At 38.3% G+C, this 12,462-nt stretch overlaps 1 protein-coding gene across 2 annotated transcripts in view; it reads right to left on the bottom strand.

Moving 5' to 3' along the window:
* Window positions 1-10,824, bottom strand: part of mov10l1 (Mov10 like RNA helicase 1) — a 32,654-nt gene extending 21,830 nt beyond the window's left edge. The window contains exons 1-6 of one of the 2 annotated variants that reach the window (XM_026207065.1): window positions 10,739-10,824; window positions 10,561-10,669; window positions 9,506-9,693; window positions 8,226-8,385; window positions 1,067-1,179; window positions 1-182 (exon numbers count right to left, since the gene is read on the bottom strand). The exon at window positions 1-182 is cut by the window's left edge and continues 6 nt beyond it. In XM_026207065.1, coding sequence (XP_026062850.1) covers window positions 1-182; window positions 1,067-1,179; window positions 8,226-8,385; window positions 9,506-9,693; window positions 10,561-10,660 — 743 coding nt within the window. In that variant the 5' untranslated portion in view covers window positions 10,661-10,669; window positions 10,739-10,824. The other variant, XM_026207066.1, reaches the window with a different exon arrangement.
* Window positions 10,825-12,462: the final 1,638 nt, after the last annotated feature.

A 12,462-nucleotide genomic window follows, 5' to 3' on the forward strand; every position in this document is an offset into this window, starting at 1 on the left:
TGGACGGGCGTCATACACAGAGCTCTCCAGCAGTACAGCGACTGACTGCTCTCCACCACCACCACATTCACCACATCTCCACGAGCGGGTCTGAAGCCCGGCGGCACGATCAGAGAGTCCAGACAGAAGAACACACTGTCCTCCACAACACCGCTGCGGCCGTGCAGCACGCTCACAGTGACCTGAGACACACACACACACACACTGTCTGAGACACACACACACACACACACACACACACACACACAACACCGCTGCGGCCGTGCAGCACGCTCACGGTGACCTGAGACACACACACACACACACTGTCTGAGACACACACACACACTGTCTGAGACACACACACACACACAGCACTGTCTGAGACACACACACACACACACACACACACACAACACCGCTGCGGCCGTGCAGCACGCTCACGGTGACCTGAGACACACACACACACAGCACTGTCTGAGACACACACACAGCACTGTCTGAGACACACACACACACACACACACAACACACACAGCACTGTCTGAGACACACACACACACACACACAACACACACAGCACTGTCTGAGACACACACACACACACACACACACAACACCGCTGCGGCCGTGCAGCACGCTCACAGTGACCTGAGACACAAACACTGTCTGAGATTTTTAGGTTAGGTATTTTTGCTCCAAAGTCAAAATTGTAAACCGGTTAACTGGTCTGTTAAACTATTCTTTATGGTCCCGGGGCTAAATTATTGAAAAGCTGATAAAAAAATGTTACAAATGGCAAAATTTGGCTAGGTGTTTTTTGGACAAAAACGTTGCTATGGTAGTGTGAAGTATCACAAAATTAAATACCAAGTTGGCAATACTGCTCTTTTGTTCTACCTTTGCCTCAAACATTTTATCAAACATTTATCGAACTCTTGTTGTCGTATATCAAGGAAATGTATATTGTGTGAGAATTATCATGTGTGTATATTGTGTGATTTATCGGCCAGCTCTAGAAAGAGATCTTGTGATCTAGACTGATGGACACAGGTCAGGTCATCACTGAGAGCTGGTCGTGACTGACCCCGTCCATGCGCCGGTATCTCAGCGGAGAAACAGCTCGAGCCTGACTGCTCCATTCTGATGGACAGACGAAATACTGCGCCAGAACCCAGTCGCCCTTCACAGGCTCGAACCCTGAAACACACACACTGTTAAACACAGCTTTCTTATAGTTCTGTTTTTCCTCTGTTACATAAAATAACATCATGCAAAAAGTCAGAAAATCCACAAAAAAAATAAAAATAAATGCCCCAAAATAAAATATATGAAACCCTGTGTGAGTTTGTTTTTTGTGTTTATAATATTGTAATGTTTATAATACAATTGTGTTTATTGGATTGAATTCTTTAAATACAAATAATAAAAATGTAAATATATAACAACATTTATGGTATTACAACGTAAAAATAAAAGTATAATTAAAACTATGGACAAAACCCTTAAGATAACCTTTAGAAAGAAAAACATCTTTAGCAATCAGAATAACATAAGTGGACTTTGAAAAATTATTGCCTTTTTGAACGATGGCATCCATAATTGTAATTGCGATTAAAAAAATTAGATTAATTTTGCAGCCCTAGTTTATAATAACAATGTAGTTAAATATGACACGAGTCTGACACCATGGTATAATGAGCATACTCGCAACCTAAAGAGAGCAGCCCGAAAAATGGAGCGCAACTGGAGGAAAACAAAACTAGAGGTATTTCGTATTGCTTGGCGGGAAAGTAACCTATCCTACAGAAAAGCATTAAAAACTGCTAGATCTGATTACTTTTCTTCTCTTTTAGAAGAAAACAAACATAACCCCAGGTATTTATTCAATACAGTGGCTAAATAAACGAAAAATAAAGCCTCAACAAGTGCTGACATTTCCCAACACCACAGCAGTAATGACTTTCTGAACTACTTTACTTCTAAAATCAATACTATTAGAGATAAAATTGCAACCATTCAGCCGTCAGCTACAGTTTCGCATCAGACAGTGCACTATAGACCCCCTGAGGAACAGTTCCACTCATTCTCTACTATAGGAGAGGAAGAATTGTATAAACTTGTTAAATCATCTAAACCAACAACATGTATGTTAGACCCTATACCATCTAAGCTCCTAAAAGAGGTGCTTCCAGAAGTCATAGGTCCTCCTCTGACTATTATTAATTCCTCATTGTCATTAGGATATGTCCCCAACACCTTCAAAGTGGGTGTTCTTAAGCCTCTCATCAAAAAAAAAAAAACACAACTTGACCCCAAAGAACTAGTTAATTATAGACCAATCTCGAATCTCCCTATTGTTTCCAAGATACTAGAGAAGGTGGTATCCTCACAATTATATTCCTTCTTAGAGAAAAATGGTATATGTGAGGTTTTCCAGTCAGGATTTAGACCGTATCATAGTACTGAGACTGCTCTCCTTAGAGTTACAAATGATCTGCTCTTATCATCTGATCGCGGGTGTATCTCTCTATTAGTTTTATTGGATCTTAGTGCTGCGTTTGACACAATTGACCACAGCATTCTTTTGCATAGACTTGAACACTTTGTTGGCATTAATGGAAGTGCATTAGCATGGTTTAAATCGTACTTATATGACCGCCATCAGTTCGTAGCAGTGAATGAAGAGGCATCATATCGATCACAAGTGCAGTATGGAGTACCTCAAGGCTCAGTACTAGGGCCGCTACTCTTCACGCTTTATATGTTACCCTTGGGAGATATCATCAGGAAACATGGTGTTAGCTTTCACTGTTATGCTGATGATACTCAGCTCTATATTTCCTCGCAGCCCGGTGAAACACAAATATTTGAAAATCGAATGGAATGCATAGTCGATATAAAAAACTGGATGACGAGTAATTTCTTACAGCTAAATTCTGAAAGAAAAACAGAGGTGTGTGTTATAGGACCTAAAAACTCTGCATGAAATAACATAGAATGCTGTCTAAGACTTGATGGTTGCTCTGTCAATTCTTCGTCATCAGTTAGGAACCTAGGTGTGCTATTTGATAATCTTTCCTTAGAAAGCCAAATTTTTTGAATTTGTAAAACTGCATTTTTCCCATTTCAAAAATATCTAAATTACGGCCTAAAACTCCCGCCTAATACAAAGAGTGACGATGGCGGAGAGAGCAAAAACGTTCCAAAGTGTGCTTATTCAGTACAGACCAAAAGTTTGGACACACCTTCTCATTCAAAGAGTTTTCTTTATTTTCATGACTATGAAAATTGTAGATTCACACTGAAGGCATCAAAACTATGAATTAACACATGTGGAATTATATATGAAATTATATACATAACAAAAAAGTGTGAAACAACTGAAAATATGTCATATTGTAGGTTCTTCAAAGTAGCCACCTTTTGCTTTGATTACTGCTTTGCACACTCTTGGCATTCTCTTGATGAGCTTCAAGAGGAAGTCACCTGAAATGGTCTTCCAACAGTCTTGAAGGAGTTCCCCGAGAGATGCTTAGCACTTGTTGGCTCTTTTGCCTTCTGTCTGCGGTCCAGCTCACCCCTAAACCATCTCGATTGGGTTCAGGTCCGGTGACTGTGGAGGCCAGGTCATCTGGAGCAGCATCCCATCACTCTCCTTCTTGGTCAAATAGCCCTTGATGCCTTCAGTGTGACTCTACAATTTTCATAATCATGAAAATAAAGAAAACTCTTTGAATGAGAAGGTGTGTCCAAACTTTTGGTCTGTACTGTACTTCACTAGAGTTGATGCAGACAACGCTCGTTGTCATAAGTGCAACAACATTTTTGCATGTAAGGGCGGAAACACAAGCAATCTGTCAAAACATCTTTCAAAAGTGCATTATGTGCAGACAGAGAAATGCAAAGTTTTCGACTGCCTAGCTAGCTCGTCTCTGGTTGTTGCCTCATCTACGTCAGGTATGAATGCTAAAATCAGGTTGAATCAACATTGTTCACGTCATTTAAAATAAATGTAAAATCTCCCTGGTTTGCTAACCTTACGTAGAAATTATGTTGATTTCTTTTGGGAGAAATGAGAGAATGAAATCAACATATTTTCTACTTCTTTTTAAAATTCCAATAAAAAAAAAAATCAGTAAATGTAAACATTTATTTGGCTAACTTAAATGCACTGCACTTCAAGTTAGTTTACAAAATAGCCAATGGCCACATTTTGCAACCTTTGTATTATTTTATATATATATACAGTCTTGTTCAAAATAATAGCAGTACAATGTGACTAACCAGAATAATCAAGGTTTTTCGTATATTTTTTTATTGCCACGTGGCAAACAAGTTACCAGTAGGTTCAGTAGATTCTCAGAAAACAAATGAGACCCAGCATTCATGATATGCACGCTCTTAAGGCTGTGCAATTGGGCAATTAGTTGAATTAGTTGAAAGGGGTGTGTTCAAAAAAATAGCAGTGTGGCATTCAATCACTGAGGTCATCAATTTTGTGAAGAAACAGGTGTGAATCAGGTGGCCCCTATTTAAGGATGAAGCCAACACTTGTTGAACATGCATTTGAAAGCTGAGGAAAATGGGTCGTTCAAGACATTGTTCAGAAGAACAGCGTACTTTGATTAAAAAGTTGATTAGAGAGGGGAAAACCTATAAAGAGGTGCAAAAAATGATAGGCTGTTCAGCTAAAATGATCTCCAATGCCTTAAAATGGAGAGCAAAACCAGAGAGACGTGGAAGAAAACGGAAGACAACCATCAAAATGGATAGAAGAATAACCAGAATGGCAAAGGCTCAGCCAATGATCACCTCCAGGATGATCAAAGACAGTCTGGAGTTACCTGTAAGTACTGTGACAGTTAGAAGACGTCTGTGTGAAGCTAATCTATTTTCAAGAATCCCCCGCAAAGTCCCTCTGTTAAAAAAAAGGCATGTGCAGAAGAGGTTACAATTTGCCAAAGAACACATCAACTGGCCTAAAGAGAAATGGAGGAACATTTTGTGGACTGATGAGAGTAAAATTGTTCTTTTTGGGTCCAAGGGCCACAGGCAGTTTGTGAGACGACCCCCAAACTCTGAATTCAAGCCACAGTACACAGTGAAGACAGTGAAGCATGGAGGTGCAAGCATCATGATATGGGCATGTTTCTCCTACTATGGTGTTGGGCCTATTTATCGCATACCAGGGATCATGGATCAGTTTGCATATGTTAAAATACTTGAAGAGGTCATGTTGCCCTATGCTGAAGAGGACATGCCCTTGAAATGGTTGTTTCAACAAGACAATGACCCAAAACACACTAGTAAACGGGCAAAGTCTTGGTTCCAAACCAACAGAATTAATGTTATGGAGTGGCCAGCCCAATCTCCAGACCTTAATCCAATTGAGAACTTGTGGGGTGATATCAAAAATGCTGTTTCTGAAGCAAAACCAAGAAATGTGAATGAATTGTGGAATGTTGTTAAAGAATCATGGAGTGGAATAACATCTGAGAGGTGCCACAAGTTGGTTGACTCCATGCCACACAGATGTCAAGCAGTTTTAAAAAACTGTGGTCATACAACTAAATATTAGTTTAGTGATTCACAGGATTGCTAAATCCCAGAAAAAAAAAATGTTTGTACAAAATAGTTTTGAGTTTGTACAGTCGAAGGTAGACACTGCTATTTTTTTGAACACACCCCTTTCAACTAATTGCCCAATTGCACAGCCTTAAGAGCGTGCATATCATGAATGCTGGGTCTTGTTTGTTTTCTGACAATCTACTGAACCTACTGGTAACTTGTTTGCCACGTAGCAATAAAAAATATACTAAAAACCTTGATTATTCTGGTTAGTCACATTGTACTGCTATTATTTTGAACAAGACTGTATATATATATATTGTTTTTTTTTTTTTTTAAGCTGCAGCTACTATGAACCAACCAACCAAGCAGGGAACACTTTAAGCCGAGAAAGGTCCCGGCTTTTGCCAGAAAAGGCAAATATGTTAATCTTACTTTAAAAGAATGGCTAGAGAGTCCTTTTGCAGCCTACCTACATGCTCCACCCGTGTTGCTATTTACCACTGTATGTTCTTTAGCAGAAAAATATAGTTTATTTCATTTGTTTAACATTCACTTTTTTTTTTGTATAATCGCTATTTGTTCAAACATGGCTGTTTATTGCACTAAAAAATTTTTTTGATTAATTTAACATAAAGAAAGAAATGTTAATTCTGTTCTTAATTTGTTCTTTTAAAAAACAAAAAAAACAACACAAAGTAGAGATAAGAATACCGTTAAAGTACCGGACCGTTAAGCAGTATCGGTAAGAGTAGTAATGCCGTTAAAACCTTAATGATACCCATCCTTATCCAGACCAGATGGTGGACCTCTACATCCCTGGAAGACAGCGGAGACCAGGACAACTAGAGCCCCAGATACAGATCCCCTGTAAAGACCTTGTCTCAGAGGAGCACCAGGACAAGACCACAGGAAACAGATGATTCTTCTGCACAATCTTTGCTGTAGTGTGCACGGTGCACCGATACTTCAAAAGTATCACGATTCTCGAAAATTAAAAACAAAATGATTCCTAAATTTATTAGTATTGATACTTCAAAGAATGACTGCGCTCCAGATTTGTAAGAGACGTATTTAATGTTGGTGTGTGCAACGCATGCTTCCAGTACCTCCCTATTGACGTCTGTGTTTTTTCTCCTCACGCAGTCAGCAAAAAAGCACTACAGCGAGATGCTGCATTAGTGCAGTGTTGTGCCTGAACGCGTTCACTGAACGATAGTTCATGAACTCGTTCATATTTTGGGCAAACGTGAACTGAACGTGCTGTATTAATGCCTGATGAACGTTACTGTGAACTCGTTCATTCTGGTGTCTGTGAACGGCACGCTCTCAGGTTAACTTCGTTCAATAGGGTGCCAGATTTCTATAGAGCCTTCCAGGCGAAAACCCGGCTAAAACACACCGTAAACGGGTCTTAATATGTAGCGGGAAAGACACCCAATCTGGCAACACCAGCCACCAGTGTCGCACCACCGTCCTCCGCATGCGTGATGCGTCATCAAAAAAAAAGGCATCGAGGCGACAGCAGCATGTAGCAAGAAGGCGTATGATCATTTAAAAGAATTTTATGATGTTTATGACAAGGTCGGTGAGAATGGGAGACAAAGCATTAAAACAACAAGGGGGAAATGCTGTCCCCTCAATGCTAATGCTAAACCCTGGTTTGGATAAGGATTCAAAATTGGATATGAAGATGAAATCTGGCGCATAGCTTCATTGTTAAAACTGATAAAATAATTGCTGTCTGTGATTCTACATGGGCTGTGGCAATAATTGTGAAAAATAACAGCTTGCAGCAACATATGGAAAAAAATAACTATGAACTAGTTCATTTTTGGAACTTAGTGAACTTAGTTCAAAATTTTGTAGTTTGAACTATGAACTGAACTAGTTCATTTAAAAATTTGTGAATTGAACTTTGAACTAGTTCATGTAGAAAGTGAACTTTCCCAACACTGCATTAGTGGCTTTACTAAAATGAGTGCATAATCGCATTAGATAGTTTAAATAAATTGTTCAGATTAACAAAGCACAAGGCTTTCTTGCATAATTAATTGTTTGGTCATCATATATCGGGGATTAAACGTGGAGTTAACGTGTTCTGTATGCTAAATATGAAAACGAGCGTATCTGCACAGCACCTATAACTGTGCTTTGTATCTGCTGATTGCTGATCGAGATTTACATGCTTGCCTCACTGACCCTGTATACTTATTCATTTCGATCATAAACGAGATGTATCAGTTCATCAAACTCATTCACGAATGAGAAGATCTCTCGATTTCGTTCAATGAAGGGCGGATTCGTTCTCTACATTCAACAAATCACATGCTCCGTCACATCTTGAGTAACTCTTTGACCGGATGAAACAGTTCACAGAGCTGTTCACGAGCTGCGCATGCGCTGCTAATAGTGACGTGCTCGCGCTGCTGTGGAGGGAGGAGCTTCAGTGAACGAGAAATATGAGTCTAGTAGCAACGTATCTTCCGTGATGTCCCCGATGCGCGGGTCAGGGTGGGTAAAGAAATGTTACTTTATTTGCGGGCTGTGTCGGGCCAAATAATTTCATAAAAGCGGGACCCGAAAAAAACCTGACCCGCGCATCATCACTTTGTAATATAAAAGTTAAATCGTAGACTGCTGATCATTAAAGCATTAAAGCCACTGATTCTGACCTTCACAGAGAGCCGATCGAGGGAAATACGTTGTCTGGTTGATGTATCCTCCATCTCGATCACATGACGTCACTGTCCCAATCAGAGGCCGGAGTTTGTCAGACTCCAGCGTGAGCGTCTCTGACCCTGCGCTGTCCCAGGCGTCCTTGTGCCGCTCCACCTCAAAACAACAGGAAACATGGACACGGTTTACTTTTTAGGAATGTGCTCCAGTAATAAGAGATGCACACAATATTAGTGCTTTTGAGATTAAATTAATGAGCCGTTTCACCTTGGCATGTCATTTGAAAATTGTTTTGGAAGTCAAGTAATTTGCTACACATTTATTTTTAAACTCTGCCTGTTGCTATTGAGAATTAATTTACAAGCTTTAAGGTGACTCAAATATTATATACCTGCACAAACATGCACATTTTTTATACATTTAGTAACTCTTTAGCAAACAATATTCGATCACCCCGTCATATTTACGCAGGATTGTGCAATCCCTAGTTGCTTAGAGAGCAGTGTTTTCAGATATAATTACCTACTTTTATTAGTTTTTGTATTTGCATATATTTAGACCTTATCAAAGACAACATCCGTCAAAGATTTATTTTTTCTTTGTTTAAAATGTTAAACAGAGTCTTCTTCTGGCTCAACGGTCAATCTTTTTTTCACAGATGTTATCAAAGGCCTTCATATTAGTTTAAAGATGGTAACTGTTAATGTTGAGTTACATGTTAGATGAAACTGAAAACTGTTTGCCGTTTTAAACACGAACAGCCAATTAAACGTATAGTTCACCTAAAAACTAAAATTCTGTCATTAATTACTCACCCTCATGTCGTTCCAAACCCTTAAGACCTTTCTTTATCTTCGGAACACAAATTAGGATATTTTTGATTATATTGTTGTTTTATTTGCAGACACACACAGTTTTTACAGTTGAAACCCTGATGCAACAAGGACTATTTTAACCAAAGTCCTAACTACTTTTGTAGACCTGTGAACGTTTCAGTCGCTCTGCTGTCTACTGAGGGTCAGAGAGCTCTCAGATTTCACCAAAAATATCTTAATCTGTGTTCTGAAGGTTTGGAACAACATGAGGCTGAGTAATTAATGCCGGAATTTTCATTTTGGGGTGAACTGTCCCTTTAAGAGCAAGAAGAGTTAATACATTCCCCTCTCTTCTGAAATGATGTGCTCAGTTAGAAAGCGTTCCCTGGTGTCTAATGATCTTGAGCTCAACAGCAGGTGGTCTGTGGCTATTATTGATGATTGTTGTGTCCTGGTCTCACCCTGAGTGCCCTCCAGTGTCCGTGGGCTCCATCCCGCACGGCCAGCGCCTGCACCGAGTCTCCCACACACAGCACTACTCCTCCTAGCACCTCTCCTGATGTGAAATACACGCTGTGATCGATCAGGCCGTAATCCACACACAGATGAGTCACCACACCTGTCTGCACCTGCCGGATCTGAGCCTCACCTGCACACAGGTGTCTTCACATCATCAGACAGGTCATGTTTACCAGTTACACACACATGAACACCAACACAAACTGGTTATAACCAGCGGGAAACTAACTCTTCTTTAAACTCACTTTCTTTTAAAATGTGTGTGTATTATATACTTAATAAACATACACAGTACATACACTTACACAGTGTAAACAAAAACTTTTATTTTGGATGCGATTTATCATTTGACGGCACAAAAAAAAATTTGATAATATGAATTATATTAATATAAATATAGACATGTAAATATTTTAAAGAATATATACTTTGTGTGTATTTATATAAACATAATATACACAGAACACACACATATTATACAAACAAAAACTTATTTTGTATGCGATTAATCACAATTAATCGTTTGACAGCACTAATTATTGTATAATTACCACAGAATACATAATGATCCAGTTTACAAATTGAATAAAAACAGAAAAGAAAAATCTAAAATTGTTGAATTGTATGCAGTAAAGTTAAATCTGTATCTTGTTCTGACCAGAATGACTCGAACGCACCTGACTTCATGATTGCGACCTGCCTATTCGTAAGTACGGATGTCCCTGGATATATATTAATTAAAGAAGCAAGACAGTACATCCTTAAAAACAGTGCACATTGAGATCAAGAACATTAGAGAATCAATGGAAAACAGCTGTTTGAGGACTACAGAAGACTGCACTTCAGTTTCAGCTTGTGTCTGGTTTAAACCTTTAGCTGGTAAAATCTGTGCAGCGATTTGAATGAGATTGGTCCGACCTTGTTGTTAATCTATATTTTAAAGGCAAAGCCCGTCTTTTTTCTGCTGCAGTGTCTCAGACACGTGTGACGCACTGACCGTCGAAGCGTGGATCCTCTCGCCGCTCATCGAGCTCCTGCGCCCGGCGCCACAGCGGAGACAGCAGCCGTGACATCCAGCCCTGCACGACGCTCACCATCACTGCTGTCTGCGACACACACCGCTCGATCACACACAGACACAGACTAACATTCAGAGCGACAGGTGAACCACTCACCTGTCCACACAGCCAGATAACGTCAGCACGCGTGACGTAGAGACGTTTGATAACCAACGCGATCAGCACGTGACGATTAAAACACACTACTGCCGCTACGTAACAATAAATAAATAACACATTTCAAATAAACATCAAAGGCATCCTGATATTAAAGGGGTGTCCATTTTTGGCCGTGAGATAAAAATTTCACAACTTGCGGATGATACAACCCTGTTTTTAGAGAATACAAATCAGGTTGGTAAGGCTCTTGAAACAATTAATGCATTTTCAGAGGCTTCTGGTCTAACCTTAAATATTCCTAAATGCGAAATTCTTTGTTTATATGACTCTCTTGAAACTTCTGTGAATAATATACCCATTAAAGATAATGTTAAATATCTTGGTATTCATATCTCCAAAAAAAAATCTCTTAGACAAGATTTGAATTTTCTTCCTAAAATTAAAAAAGCTAAAACAATATTTAACAATTGGCTTCAAAGAGATTTATCTTTTCTTGGTAGAGTTCTTTTAATAAAAGCTGAAGGTCTAGCTCGTTTTATATATCCATCTTTTTCATTATTTGTCCATGAAAATACCTGTAAACAGATTAATTGCTTGTTATTTAAGTTTTTTTGGAAAAACAAACATCAGTATCTGAAGAAACAGGTTTTATGTGGTATAAAAGCTGAGGGAGGTTTTGAAATGCTTGATTTTTTCGATGTTAATAATACTTTCAAATTGAATTGGGTAAAGAGTTGTGTCAATTTTCCAGAGTCTATTTGGTATTTTATCCCACACAATATCTTTAAAAAGGTGGGTGGGTTTAAGTTTTTGCTCACCTGTAATTTCTCTCCTTCTAAGCTCCCTATAAAACTTTCTAAATTCCACGAACAGGCGCTGTTGGCATGGAAACTTTGCTTCGTCCACAATTTTTCCCCACATAAAGTAAAGCTATGGAATAATGAAACTATTCTTGCAAAGAACAAGTCAATTTTTTTTAATAATTGGCATGAAAAGGGAATTGATTATCTTTGTGATTTGTTAGACCCACAAGGGAATTTTTATTCTTATAATGATTTCATGTCTAAACATAATTTCCCTGTCATTCATAAGGAATTTCTTACAATGGTAAAAGCTATACCAAATGGTCTTGTTCATCTAATGAAATGTCATTTATCATTTGAAGAGATTGTAAAGAGTGAACAGAAATTTCTGATTGAAGACAAGAGTATTTACGACCCAAAATGTAGTAATAAAATTATAAGAAATGTGTTTCAGTCAAGAAAACGAATTACCCCGAGGGGGAAATTTTTTTGGAATTCTCTGATAGAAAATATTAATTGGAAAAAAGCATGGCTCTTGCCTTACAAATTTTGTATCCCCAACAAGGTGAAAGAACTACACTTAAGAATTTTGCATAATATATATCCCACTAATGAAATCACATCTAAATTTGGTAATGTTCATTTGAAATGTAATTTCTGTAAAAGCAATACTGAGTCAATTGATCATCTTTTCTTTAATTGTTCCCTTGTTAAACAATTTTGGATGGAATTGTCAAAATTCCTTGTTTCAAAACTAAAATTAGATATTGATTTTGTAATGAAAGATGTAATTTGTTATTTTTCTCACTGTAATCATAAAATAGAATATATTGGAAACATATTTATTCTATTGGCAAAATACTTTATTCATAAATGCAAGTTTGCTCTAAGAGTACCCAAATTAAATAATTTTTTTTA

This window comes from Carassius auratus, chromosome 27 (genome assembly GCF_003368295.1).
Source record: "Carassius auratus strain Wakin chromosome 27, ASM336829v1, whole genome shotgun sequence".
NCBI classification, from domain to species: Eukaryota; Metazoa; Chordata; class Actinopteri; order Cypriniformes; family Cyprinidae; genus Carassius; species Carassius auratus.